This window comes from Acanthisitta chloris, unplaced genomic scaffold, assembly GCF_000695815.1.
Source record: "Acanthisitta chloris isolate BGI_N310 unplaced genomic scaffold, ASM69581v1 scaffold5585, whole genome shotgun sequence".
In the NCBI taxonomy this organism is placed as follows: domain Eukaryota; kingdom Metazoa; phylum Chordata; class Aves; order Passeriformes; family Acanthisittidae; genus Acanthisitta; species Acanthisitta chloris.
The window spans coordinates 36,440-49,842 of NW_008674174.1; the positions used below are offsets into that span (position 1 = coordinate 36,440).

The 13,403-nt window shown below is 36.0% G+C and overlaps 1 protein-coding gene across 1 annotated transcript in view; it reads right to left on the bottom strand.

Annotated features, from left to right (window-relative positions):
• The window catches only part of LOC103802702 (contactin-associated protein-like 4), a gene marked incomplete at both ends in the record, with an annotated part of 52,592 nt that overhangs the window by 32,662 nt on the left and 6,527 nt on the right, over positions 1-13,403 (bottom strand). The window contains 2 exons of the mRNA XM_009075221.1: positions 2,027-2,198; positions 7,509-7,658. Coding sequence (XP_009073469.1) covers positions 2,027-2,198; positions 7,509-7,658 — 322 coding nt within the window. The remainder of the gene's footprint in view (positions 1-2,026; positions 2,199-7,508; positions 7,659-13,403) is intronic.

Here is a 13,403-nt window from a genome sequence, read left to right on the forward strand (position 1 = left end):
GCACTGAATAAGAGATAAATGCTATGACACTTAGATGCTGTAAATAATGCTGGGTTTATATATACTGAGATTCACAGTGGCTTTACACATATGGATACATTACAAAGATCTTTGTAAAAGCCACATGTACAAACTTACATACTATGGTCATTTAAAGAAGAAAGGAACTGGAATCACTACATATAGAAAGGTACCATCTTCCTTAAAAAACTTAGATAAAATATCTCTGTGTTCATGGAGGTAGAGATGGTTCCTAAATTGCAGATTTGAGCTGAGCATTTTGAGAGGTCCACGGTTACACTGAACATTGAAAAAGTCTATGGTAAACCAGACAGAAATTTGTATCAATCATATTGTGAGCCAATTTGGTGGTTTTCCACTCATAAACCTCCTTAGATCATCGTTAATGTGTGTGACCAAAGAATACTCAGATCCTTACACTACATTCTTTTGACCCGACTCTCTTTTCAATTCTCTCTCTTCACAAGCAAGAAAGCAAGCAGTGTAATGTAAGTGGAGTAAGTTCAATTCCAGAGCTCAAAAACTAGCAGTGATACAGTGCTTTCAAAGCTGGAAGGAATTGTCTGAAAGTCCATCAATGCAGAATGGAACAAGAGCAAAAGAAGTCTGAAAAGTAAGAAAATGAGCTGAAAGAAGTGGGATGAAAGAAAGCAACGTAAATGTATGCTGCATCCCAAATACACGTCCCTAGCTATTCATACAGCAAAGATTTGACTGAGGCTTGACTCTATGTGATATGTCTACCACATTTAGTGCCTACTGCAAAGTCAGGATTAGCTGAGCAAGGGATAAATTAGGGGAAGAATTATATATACACGTAACTGCATATGTTTTTAAAGTATGATAGGCTGTAGAAATATTAATGAGAATACGTATTACAACATAATTGAAAGGTTCACATTGTACACAGATCTTTTATCCTCCTTTTGGAGGTTTCTCCTCTTAAACTTTTATGGCCTGTTAGGTAAAGAATTATTTTTTTGGACTCAGATCTACAAGGAGTTGTGATGTCTCCAAAATAATAACCTGGATAAATGTACACTGTGTTATCTCTATGAATAAAAAGCAGGTCACAGAAATAGGTCTGTGTGACTGAACCTGAAATTGGCTATAGTCTCGAAGCAGATAGCTGCCTACACTTTCTCCCAAGGAAAGCAATTTTAGAAAGTCTTATAATTCAAAGGCCAGACTTCCCTCTATCAAAAGAAAATTTATGAGGACTAGAAACATAGGGAGGGAGAAGTATTTACAAGCACATCATTCCCCTGCCTGTTGTGTTGTTTCCATGCAGCCTTTCACCTGGGTCCAAAAAAAGTGGATTAAAGAGGACCTTGCACAGATGCCTGTGAGTGCATTCTCTGAGGTCTACAGAAGAAAACTTCTTTCATGGCCCATTTATGTGTCTGCTTCCTCTCTTCTCAGCAGCCTCTGTTGTTCTGCAACACCTCCTCTGCTTTCTCCATGCTGAACTCCAGCAATGTCTTTCTGTCAGGCATTTTCCATTTTTGGGAAGGTATATAGCGTTTCCTCCTTGTGGAGGGAGCCACTTCGAGTAGTCTCTTTTTTAGACAGATGCTGATTGCAAGTTATGAGATTAATTCTGACCATAGTGTAAAAAAAGAAATTGCTCACTCACAGTGACAAATACTATCTATTGTGTTTCTGGGTGGGTAGAATACAGGAAACAGCAATAGCTTGTGATAAACATAGCATTTCAAAGGGTCGCTGGGACTACATGTCACAGGGGGAGAATTGCATCTATAATTTTACTTGAAAAGAAAGATATTTAAAATTTTTCAGAACCATAAAATAATTTTAAGCAGAATTAATTTTCAGTATATGAAATCCTACTTGCTATGTCATGTATACTGCAATTATTCTTGACTTTTCACTTCTTACAAAGGAAATAGCATGACATATTATAAAGTGTTCCATTCTTTGCCATCAAGTCCATATCAGAAATAAAACATTGAAATAAATAAACAAATAACTATAATTTTCTTACCTGTCTCTAATGCCACATAAATCTATCTGAAGATCACTGAAATTGCCAAAACCATTTTGCTGAACTGAGATCATATCCACTGCTTTATTGCCAATGGAAATTAGTCGCATGCATCCTTGAAAACCACCAAATGAGGTATTACATTCAGAAATGTTTCCACTGCTAGGGCAGCCTGAAAGAAGAATAAAAACTGGAGCTGAAAAGAAACATTTCATTGAAAAAATTATATACTTTTCCAAAAGTAGACTGAACTTTGATAATCTCCATGTGTTTTAAAATTTAAGGCTGTAAGACCTTAGCCAGGAGCTCTTCTGATTAGGCATGACTATAAAGAACTATTTCTCTGCAGTATAACTGCTTTTAAAGCATATGCAAAAACATCACACAATAAAAAATGGTTAACCTAAGCATCAGTTCCAAAGCAATGAATGGAAGCAAGGTGTGAACAGCTTGACTGGCAGACCTTAGTCACAAAGGGTTATATTACAATAAAAAGTCACATGATTTGAACAAGTTTTAAGTCATAATTTAATTCAAATAAGACAAAAATTAGTTACTAAGTACAGTGATTTTATTTTACAAACTGTCAAGAAGATTCTGAAAAGTACTGAAGACAATTTCTTGATGCAGATTATCAATGACTCAACTAGGAGAGATGTTCCATTGGGCTTGCTATTCCTGGACAAGGAAGAAACAGTTGAAAATGTGAAGGTCAAAACAGTCCTCGTTGCAGTAAACATGTGGCTGTGGAGTTTATAAACCATAGAGAAGTGAGCAAGAAACAAAACCAAAACAGAATTGCAACCCTGGACTTCAACGTTGTTCAGTTCAGAACCTGTTTTGACGATCCCATTAGAAATAGTCTTGAAGACCAAAAGGGCTGAGTAGTTTTCAACAAAAAGGTCTTTAGAGCATAAGAAAAGTCCATTGCAGTATCAAAATAGTTAAGTAAATGTGGCATAAGGCCTGCAAATATAAACACAGAACTCCTGAGTAAGTGCAAACACAAAGAGAAAGTGCACAAAATTTAGTAGCAGGCACATGCAACTTGGAGAAAATACAAAGATGTTACCTGCATGTCTATGAATGCACTTAGGAAACTAAGTGGAGTTAAAATTTGTCAAGGAAAGCAAAGTGCAGCAAAAAATTTTCTGTAGGTAAAACAGCAGCAGAAAGAAGGCTAAGGATATTAAGGACGCACTGCTCCAAGCAGCAGGGGACCTAGAGACAAGCGTGTTGGGAGGAACTGTTTTCTGTAAGGCCTTTTTTCCTCAGTCTTCACTAGAAAAACTTATCCTTAGGCTTTTCATGTCCCAGCAGGTATGAAAAAGGAACATAGTACCCACAATAAAGGAAGAAAGAGCCCAAGGTGCATTGGAGGGTTCGGCAAGAGCTGGTCAATGCCATTTCAACAATTGTGTTGTCACTGTGAATTTGTCAACAGTTTCATCCTCAAAGGGTTTGACAAATTGCTGAATTTCTTGATGATTTGAAAAGGCAGATGTCACACCCATCTTCAATAAACTAGAGGGCACTTAATCTGGTAAATTCACAAAGCAAAGCCTCTTAGCAGCCACTTCTAAATATGTAAAGGACAAGAACTGGCTAACTAGCTTCAAGGCTAAATCATGCCTGACCAAATTCTTTGTTTTCATTGCTGAAGTGAAGTATGGACAAAGGGAGAGCTGTGAACATTGCATATCCTGATTTTAGCAAAGAGTCGAACAATTTTCTGTACTCTCCCTATCACCAGATTCATGATATATGGGTGGAATAACCAGACAATTGATGATGCAAAGTCCAGCTGATGGTCAGTGAACAGAAGGTCCTTCAGAGTTCAGTAGTGACATCTATGCTATTAAATGTCTTCATTAATGATCTGGATGATGAGACAGAGTGCACTTTCAGCAAGCCTGTGACTGATTTGGGGGCAGGGATCAAATGCTGGAGAGCAGGGCTACAACTCAGAGGCACCTGGGAATGCTGGAAAAATAAGCTGAAAGGAAAGCCATGAAGTTCAGTAAGAACAAGACCAAGGTTTTAAATCAGATTGAATAAATCTATGCAACAATCCAAGCTGGAGACTAACTGCCCAAAATGAGGCCAGGGGTCCTGGTGAGCATCAAGTGGACCATAAGTCAGGACTGTGCCCTTGCAGCACAGAAGGCTAATGGCATTCTGGGATATATTATGAAAAACACAGCCAGCAAATCTAGGGTAGTCCTTCTCTCTATGTGGCACCTGTGAGACCATATCTGGAGTGCAGCGGTTCTGGGCTTGTCAGTACAAGAAAGACATCACCATCCTAGAGTGACGCCAGCAGAAGCCTCCAAGATGGCTGGGAAACTGAATGCAGTTATGAGGAGAGACTGAGAGATCTAGGCCTGTTCAGTCTTAAGAGGAGAAGATAAATCTATCTGATAAGATGAAACAGACAAGATGGACCAAGACTTCTTCCAGAAGTGCATGGTGATATGACAAGAGGCAAAGAACAAAACTAAAAAAAATGGCAAATTCAGATCAGACATTAGCAACAACTGTTTTTACTGTGTGTGTGGTCAACATGCGAACAGTTTGCTCAGCAGAGTTATAAGATTGCCATTCTTCCTTTCCAGGTGTTCAAGGCTTGAGTGATCACACAGCTCTGTATATCTTGATCTAACAGACTTGTGCAGAGCAGAGGGTTAGACTAGACAGCATCCGGATGTTCAACTCAATTTATGAATAACATTCTGCATATATCTAATATTGTGGCTTATCTATTGCCTCACTGGAGCTGAAATGCCTTGTTCACTGATTGACAATTAATTCAACATTGTTAAGAAATCAATAAATTGCTTTGATCTCAATTTGATCTAATCCATGTGCATTCAACAATTCTTCCCAGTGACAAGTAAACACTGCATTACAAATGCCTAAATAGCACATTCTGGCTTTCTTCCAAGGGGTAATATTGCTTCTGGAATGGTGCACAAGGGCCATCCTTTGATCTCAGTCAAACAATACTGCATTATGGTTCAGAGCATTTGAAGGCCTTCTTGTTTCATGATGTTAGGAAGTTGTAAGTTCTAAGACACTTTTCTATTCCATAGAGTTAATGGGTACTTTTGAAGTCATATAAATACAGTGCAGAGGTTTAGGATACAGGAAAGAAAATTGACAGTGGAAACTAGTAAATATATTCAAATGAGTGCACAACATATGAATAGCATAGAATAGTTTTGGAGAAATATAAATGAGAAAACAAAATAAAACTGAAATTTAACAATTTAATAAATTCTCAGTGTGTTTCACTCCATTGAGGAATCAAACTGTTCAAAATTGTTACTATTTTTCTAAAGGAAAATGTTTATTATCTACTTACTACACTGCTTGCAAAATTCCAAACAGGAGGACAGTAGGTTTTCAGCACAACACACAGTTAGACAAATCAATTACAGGTCTAACCATGTACTTTACAGCATTCTATAATTGAATGTTAATTGAATGCTAAATAAATTCTGTCATTTCTGGTGAAAGAGATGGTACTCATTTGAGAATGAGATACTTCCAGTTGAGTTCATATATAAAAACGATGAATAAAAAAGGTCAGAGAAACCAGAAAAGTATCTTTTAACCTTATGTATTTTACAAAATTGTGTCTCAGATATTTTCTTGGTGTCTCTCTGTTAAAAATTGTCTTCTAGCTTTGTTAGAGAAAAGACAACCCCATTAATATTAATGAAATTGTGTTCCTTTACAGTTGTAGGCTAGATATTAAAGATAAGAAGAAATCCTTTAATCGTGAAATCTATACTATGTGCTTATTGCAATATTAAGTAATCTCATTATCCTTTACAGTTGCAATGAGCTATTATTCCAAGAACAGAGAGAAGTAGTATATCCTTTATGACAGCAAGACTAGAAATTGTGCTGACATAACATTACAGTATTTTCATGTTTATTACACATTTTCCTGGTTAAGCATACACTTCTTGCATACTTTGTATTCATTAAAACAAGTAAACTAATAGCCATGTCCCCAGGACATCTCTCCTGGAAGGCTGATACTCATATTTTAACAACCAGCATATAGACACACAGTAAATATTCATATAAAGTTAGAAAGAAAGTCAAAATGTGTTGTCTGCATTTTGACAGTGGTACATAACATTATATTTTAATAAACATATTTCTAAACTCAGAAACCCACTGCTGGTATTCCCTAACTTTGTATGTCATGCACAAGCTGCAGATTTCAACTATAAGCCTGAAATCAGAGAATATGAGGGGTGGATATGAAGGTAGTACTTCCAGTGTTCCTGGAATTAATTTTCTCCCTTTACCCTGAAAAAGATAAATAAAAATGTCCCTGTATAACTTAATTTCATAAGATGCTTTTTGAAACTGCCCACATCCTCCCTGATCTGTTCACCTGTATCATCAACCCTGCAATTGTGAAAATCACTTAATGAGATATCTGGGAAACTAAGTGTACACAGAAGGGGATATTCAAGGCTAATATTCTGCATCTTTCTCTAATTATCAGCCAAGTCAAGGGGTATCTTTAGTAGAGAAGGGTAGATGTTAGATGTGAAAAGTCACATGCATGTTTATGTAGTAGTTCCTGTACTTACAGTCTGCTTGTGAGCATATTTAAAACATGCTGTTTCCAGGGAAGTGATCTGTGGGCAATGACAGTCCATACTCACTTAGGGTTTTGTGTACATTCCTCAGTTTTCTCAGAGAATTGTTAATAATTATTTCAGCCATTACTGTTTAAACTACTAAGAGATGAAGCATTAGGCTAGTGTTGAATAAGGCACTCAGATGCTATTTATCTTTTTGATTATGTAGTCCACTCCCAACTGAACTATATATAACAACTTGCTCAAATCCATCAGTAAAAATACATGTGATTAATGATAAAAACACTTGGTGACAGATGATTGGTGATATCCCTATGGAAATGAAGATACCTAACTGTAATTTTTAGGCACAAATTACATTCTTCAAACACAGTAAAGGCGCGTCACTGTGGTTAAAAAAAAAAGAAAAGGAAGAAGATAAAGTGTGTATCATATATGAAGAGGATATTTGCCCAGGTAAGTAAGTAATTAAGATGAGAACTTGAAGCCATTCCGGTGGAAGATTCTCAAAAAAATTAATTCATCAAAACAATAAGTTGGCAAAAAGAGACCTTTGTGTGTCTGTTCAATTGCCAGTCAGACTATATTCAATTATCAGAAAATGATATAGCCTATGATGACCTAAAAAGTAACTAAGGATTTAGGGTGGTGATTTATCATAACCAATATGATAAAATTCTAAGAAAACAAAAATTCAAAGCATAACACTGTAAGACAAACAGATCATATGAGAGAAAACCAAGGTAGGCAAAAGAGGCAAGCCAAACAATTCAAATAATTTGATTAGATATGTCAAAACCCCCCTGATGTTCAACTATTGGATATTACCAACATAGATAAACAACATATTTCACCTCCAAAGTAGAAAACATCTCCTGAATAAATCTGCAGAGGTATAGAGGCATGAGCAGACGAGGTCACTTCATTGTCCACTACTACACTGATACGATTCCTTTTGACAGAGACAGATACAGAATGCCACTGGCCATTATTTAACCCAGCACCTGGAAATAAGATAAAAAGCCAAAATTAAGTATAAACATCCATTATTTGTTATACTACCTAAATATTACATACTTGAAAGGAGTAGAGACCAGTAGAGTAATCACAGCCCACATAAAATCTCCAAGTGATAGTGAAATGGAAAAAATAAATAAGCACAAGTGTCCTTTATGAAGACAGAACATTGCTTCACATTTGATAAAGGAAAAAAGAAAATACTTCAGCGAATAAGGCTTACGGTGTAATGCTCCTAATTATCTGTAATACATCCATTTAATGTAATGACTATGAAAAGTATATTCCCAGTCTAAGGAGGTTATCATTAAGACATCATTGTGATGGCTGATACAGTATTTTACACATAATAGATAGTTTTACTGCACTGTTACAAAGGATTTCTTCATATTTTAAAATAAAAAGTAGTCATTATAATGCAACACAGCAAAATAGCAAAATCTTGTAGATGATAAAAGCTTTGGTAACCATCATGTCAATGTCACAAGACAATTTTTCTATCTACTGTCTCTTTTATTGGACATGTACGGGAAATATTCTGAGAATTTAGCCTCTAACACAAATGTACATTACCTCTGGCTGTGTAGGTGTAAAGCGTCACAAAGCAATAAACCAGAAGCTCTGATTCTGGAAAGCACTCAGGTGTATATAATTAAATAAATTTTATACAGGGTGTATGTAACCACATTATTATCCTTAACAAGAGCTTTAAGTCAATCATGTTCTTGACTGTTCTTCAGAACAGAGATACTTCTTTCAGTGAGGAAAAAAGAATACAACTTTTGAATTAAGTCTTTTCTCAGCAGCAGAGTACCTATGATTTGTGAGCTGTGATTTCCTGCTTGAAATTTCACTTATTCATATACTGCTCTGTAGAATGTGTTATATGTGCCACAGAAATAGTCCATCAGTTAATAGACTTATTCAAACAGAAGGAAAAGAAGAGAGAAAGATGAGAAGGTTCAAATAGCTAAATTACAGTTTAACTAGGATCCATAAATAGCAAACTACTACAGTCTAAACACGAGATTATCTTACGATCAAGAGATAAACCCTAGAAGCACATAATAAATTCAGATGAACTATCATCTAGATAATGTCTCCCATACATTTAACATAATGTTAGTCCTATATACCTTTTCTATAATTTTTTTCCTTGCTTCAATCAGTGAATTTATTAGGGAACATATAACAAGTGCATGTTTGTTTTCCTCAGCCACATCTCTTCAATACACCATTTTTTCCTTTAGCAATCTAACAATCATGGAATCATGATTAAAAATCATTTAGTCAATTTTCCTGCTCTTTGCAGGGACTTCTTTTACTGGATCAGGTTGCTCAAAGCCCCATACAACATAAACTTGAACACTTTATGGAGTGCAACACCTAAATTTAACCTGTTTCAGTTTAAAATTGTTATGCCTTGTCCTGCTACTACAGGTCCTTGGAAAATAATGTTAAAATAAAAACCTGTCTCCATTCTTACTATAGATCTTCTTTTAAGTATTGAAAGACCACCATAAAATCTTGCTAAAGCTTTCTTTTCTCCAGGCTGAACAAACCCAGCTCTCTCAGCCTGACTTCACAGGAGAGGTTCTCCAGCCCACTGATTATTTCCATGACCCTCCTCTGGTCCCATTCTAGCAGGTCCTTGACCTACTGGCCATGGTGCTTTTTTAAGTAACTGAGGATACCGTTAGCTTTTTGGACAGCAAGTGCACATTGATACTCCATGTCTAGATTTTCATCCACCAACACCCTCAAGTTTTTCTCAGCAGGGCTGCTCTCAATCTCTTCATCCCACAGCCTTTATTGATACTGGGTGTTGCCTGGACCCAGGTCCAGGACCTTGCAATTGGCTTTTTAGAACTTCATGAACTTCAGATGGGCCCATTTTTCAAGTCTGTCAAGGTTCTTCTGGGTGGCATCCCTTCCCTCAGGTGCCTGGCTGCTGGCTGAGGTTAAACCACAACATGAGTGAATCAACAGCACCACTCAGCTCGGTGTCATCAGCAAACTTGCCAAGGATGCACTCAATCTTACTATCTATGTCATTATTGCAAATATGAAATATAACAATAAATTCTGTCAATTCATTTCAATTGTTGCAAGGATATTTGTTTTAATTCTTACTTGTGCATCCTGCTTTAGTAGCTTCTTGTTCTGATGGGTAAACCATATACAAAAGATTGCAATACTTGACTGTGCAGGTAGGTAAGAGATTGTCTAACATAAAGAATGTTACTTCACACATTCAGAATCTTTTGGTTACTAGAAAATTGATTATATGAATTTTGCACTTTTTGGTATGTTTCCTGTAGTTCACTATACTGAGCTACTACATGATTTTGGAATGCATATTTTATCTTCTCTTCAAACAGACTAGCACTTCAGAGATATTAAACAATGTCCATCCAGCTCAAGTTAAGACTTCCGAAAAGTCTGGGGACTGAGGAATGCCATTGTGAGAGCACAAAACACTCCAGAGAAAACAGCCCATTGTAGCCCCTGAAGTGAGAACCTGGATTACACTCACATTTGCTTGTGTGGAGACATGGAGTGGTGATAACATGGGATCAAATGTTTCTAAAATCATGGAAGTTAAAGTAGGCCTTAGTGGCAAGGTAGCTAAAGTAGGCCTTAGTGGCAAGGTAGCTAAAGTAGGCCTTAGTGGCAAGGTAGCTAAAGTAGGCCTTAGTGGCAAGGTAGCTAGAATAGGCCTTAATGACAAGTGATCATTATCTTAGCAGGTCGATGTGTACCTGTGCACGTACACCTGGGTACCTATCTGTACATACCCCCGAAATAACAGATAATTATGCAACCATTATGGAAAGGGGGGTTCGAACTCATGCTCAGGTGAAATACAACAATGATGGAAGGGGGACTGAAACTCATGCTTGAGTGAAGCATAACAATGATGAAAGAGAACTCGAATCATGCTTGGATGAAATCAATAGAACAATGGCAAAGTAATGATTAACATATGATTATACTATGATTATGTAGGAGAAGAGTATAAAATGTATCCATCTCAGATGCATGTCGGAGTCAGATTTGGGACTGTACCCCGACTCCCAGAGCTCTTAAATAAAAGCACCCATATAATCATTCCGTGATTATGTGTTTTCTACGCTAACAATGGTGCAACATCTAAATGGTGGAGACCGATGGACTGATAACATTTACATTTCATCTGAAAATTACATTGTCTTGTGCCCTGCTATGAGTTTTAAAAACGGTTTACCAGAAACAAGTTGGGAAAACATAGCAATTAAGTTTTTAGTCCATTATAAGGCATTTATTAAATAAGTTAGCCATTTATTCTCATTAGTTTCATCATTTTACATCTAAATATTAAAAAAAGGTATGTGGGACGTCTTGCAGAACAATGACATCCAACCTTTGGAACACATATATAAAAATACAGTGTATATAGCTTATTAGGGGATCAGTAAGAAAAAAATAAGTTTAGAAAATGTAATTATAGGAGTTTGAAGTATAACCACCAAATGCAATTATTGTTAACATTGCTTAATTAAAAGCTGCAAAGAAATTAAAAGCAACATAGAAAGAGAGGGTCATAGAAGAAACTGAGTAATAAGATCTAACATTTACACATGCTGTAATTCAATTTGTTCTCATCGTTCAACACAAATTAACTTTGTGCTAATTTCTCTCTTTTTTTTTTTTTTTTAATCTATGCTATTTCTTTGTGAATATTTGATGACTGACTTGCAAAAGGGACTACAAAGGAAAGATATTAAGCAACCATTCTGTAAAAACAGGACACAGATTATTATAACTTAATTATTTATCAATTAACATGCCACTCATCTTGGTATTACATGATTGAAAAAATTCTTTAAAAACACAGGATAATAAACTGAAGAATTGTGTACAAATAAATATGCCCTGATTTAATTATCGAATGCTACACATGTGTGTGTGTGACAGTCAGGTCATAAGTTCTTGTCTGTAGGGAAGCAAATTTTTCCAGCCATCATAATTTATTTAATAAGTCTCCAAATGTAGACTTGAGTTTCTTCAATGAGTGTAACAATAAATGCTTAAAAAAATCAAGGAAAAGTTTCCTGCAAGGTTTTGTTAGCTAAATTCCTTCTCAGAAGAGAATAAGATGCTTTTGCAGTAGTTTTTGCCTTCAGAAAGACAAACATAATTCCTCCTGTTAGTGTTTATGAACAGTAAGCTTCACCTAGCATGAGAACATTAAATTCTGTTTCAGGATATAGTGTCAAGATTTATTTTGGGATGTTTAAGCTAATATTTTATGCATTGTGTTGCAGTTTTGAAGTTGAATAAATTGCTCTATATGCAAGTCCACATCTGTTAAAAGTGCCACCACCTTCAGCTGGTCTGACAAAACGACAAAGCACGGCAATAGTTTCTTTAGCATAGATCACCTAATTGAATGGCAATTGAAATAGCTCCTAAAAAGCCAAATTCATCACTGATAACTACATACCGCTGACATTCTTACTTAAGAATTGACATTTTCAAATGGTGAGCCTAGGGAAATCTCTTGCCATTAAAATGGTACTCTTTGTGCATCAGTTATTTTAGATTATAACAAATACCAAGGCCAATCCCATTATCACCCACACAAACAGGTTCAAAGTATTTATGTAAATTTCAGCATTATCAATGGTCATTATTGGCCTATGGTCTTTCCCTGAGTTAAAATAAGCAACTGTTTAAATTGTTATTTTCAATCATTGTACACCTGTAGAAACATAATGAGCTTCAGAGTTATGCTCAACTATTTATTTTTTCTTTCTTTTCTCCCCCTAGAAGGAACTTTCATTTTGTAAGAGGAATTGAAGTAAGGAATCAGTCTAAAAGATGCAGAGCCATTTCAGGAGACTGGAATCCTGTGGCTGTTTCTTTGTTCTGCTTGGTTCTCCTTTGCTCTCTCTGCCTGCCTTAAACTGCCAAAGTCGTTTTGTGAACATTTCAAACTAGTGGTTCTTATTTTATGTTTGTACTGATTATAGCTGTTTTGGGGTTTTCTAACTTGTTTTTCACCTGTTACCTCAGTTTGCATATTATATAACTGGAACTAACTTGGCTTCTTTTACACTGATTATATTCTTCTTTCTGAATATGACATAAGAAATTGTGTACAGGTCAAAATAAATCTAAGATCAATTGACATTTTGGATGCTATAAATGTGTTTTCTGCATTCAAATTCACCATTGCTTATCTGACTTATTCCTCCAGATAGTGGACTCGGTCATATTCATCCATATAGAAACCACTCCAATCCCAGACTCATTTCTTCATCTTCATATATTCTTTTAAATCCCATTTACCCACATAATCTCCATCACACTGTTTTTCCTGTTTGAGAACTCATTCTGGAACAATCATTTTATCTATCTACAAATAAAGGAGAAAATTTAATTTGTTTACAGAAAGGATAAGAAAATCTAAGGTAGCTGTGATACATGGAGTGTCAGAGAATAGTATACTACTGATGAAGTGCTGCTATGCGAAGGTGTTGATATTATCACATGGTGATGTCACTAATTCTCAGCATTTTTAAAACGTCTTGGAAGACAGAGATGATGTCAGCTCTGTCCAAGTCTTAGAAGACAGAGAAGATGTTGGGTCTATTCTGTTCTCCTATTTCATGAAAGATGGAAATTCCTGACTGGGCCAGCAGTCTTGTTACACACGAAGTGCTAAGAGCAGGCAGAAAAACTGAGGA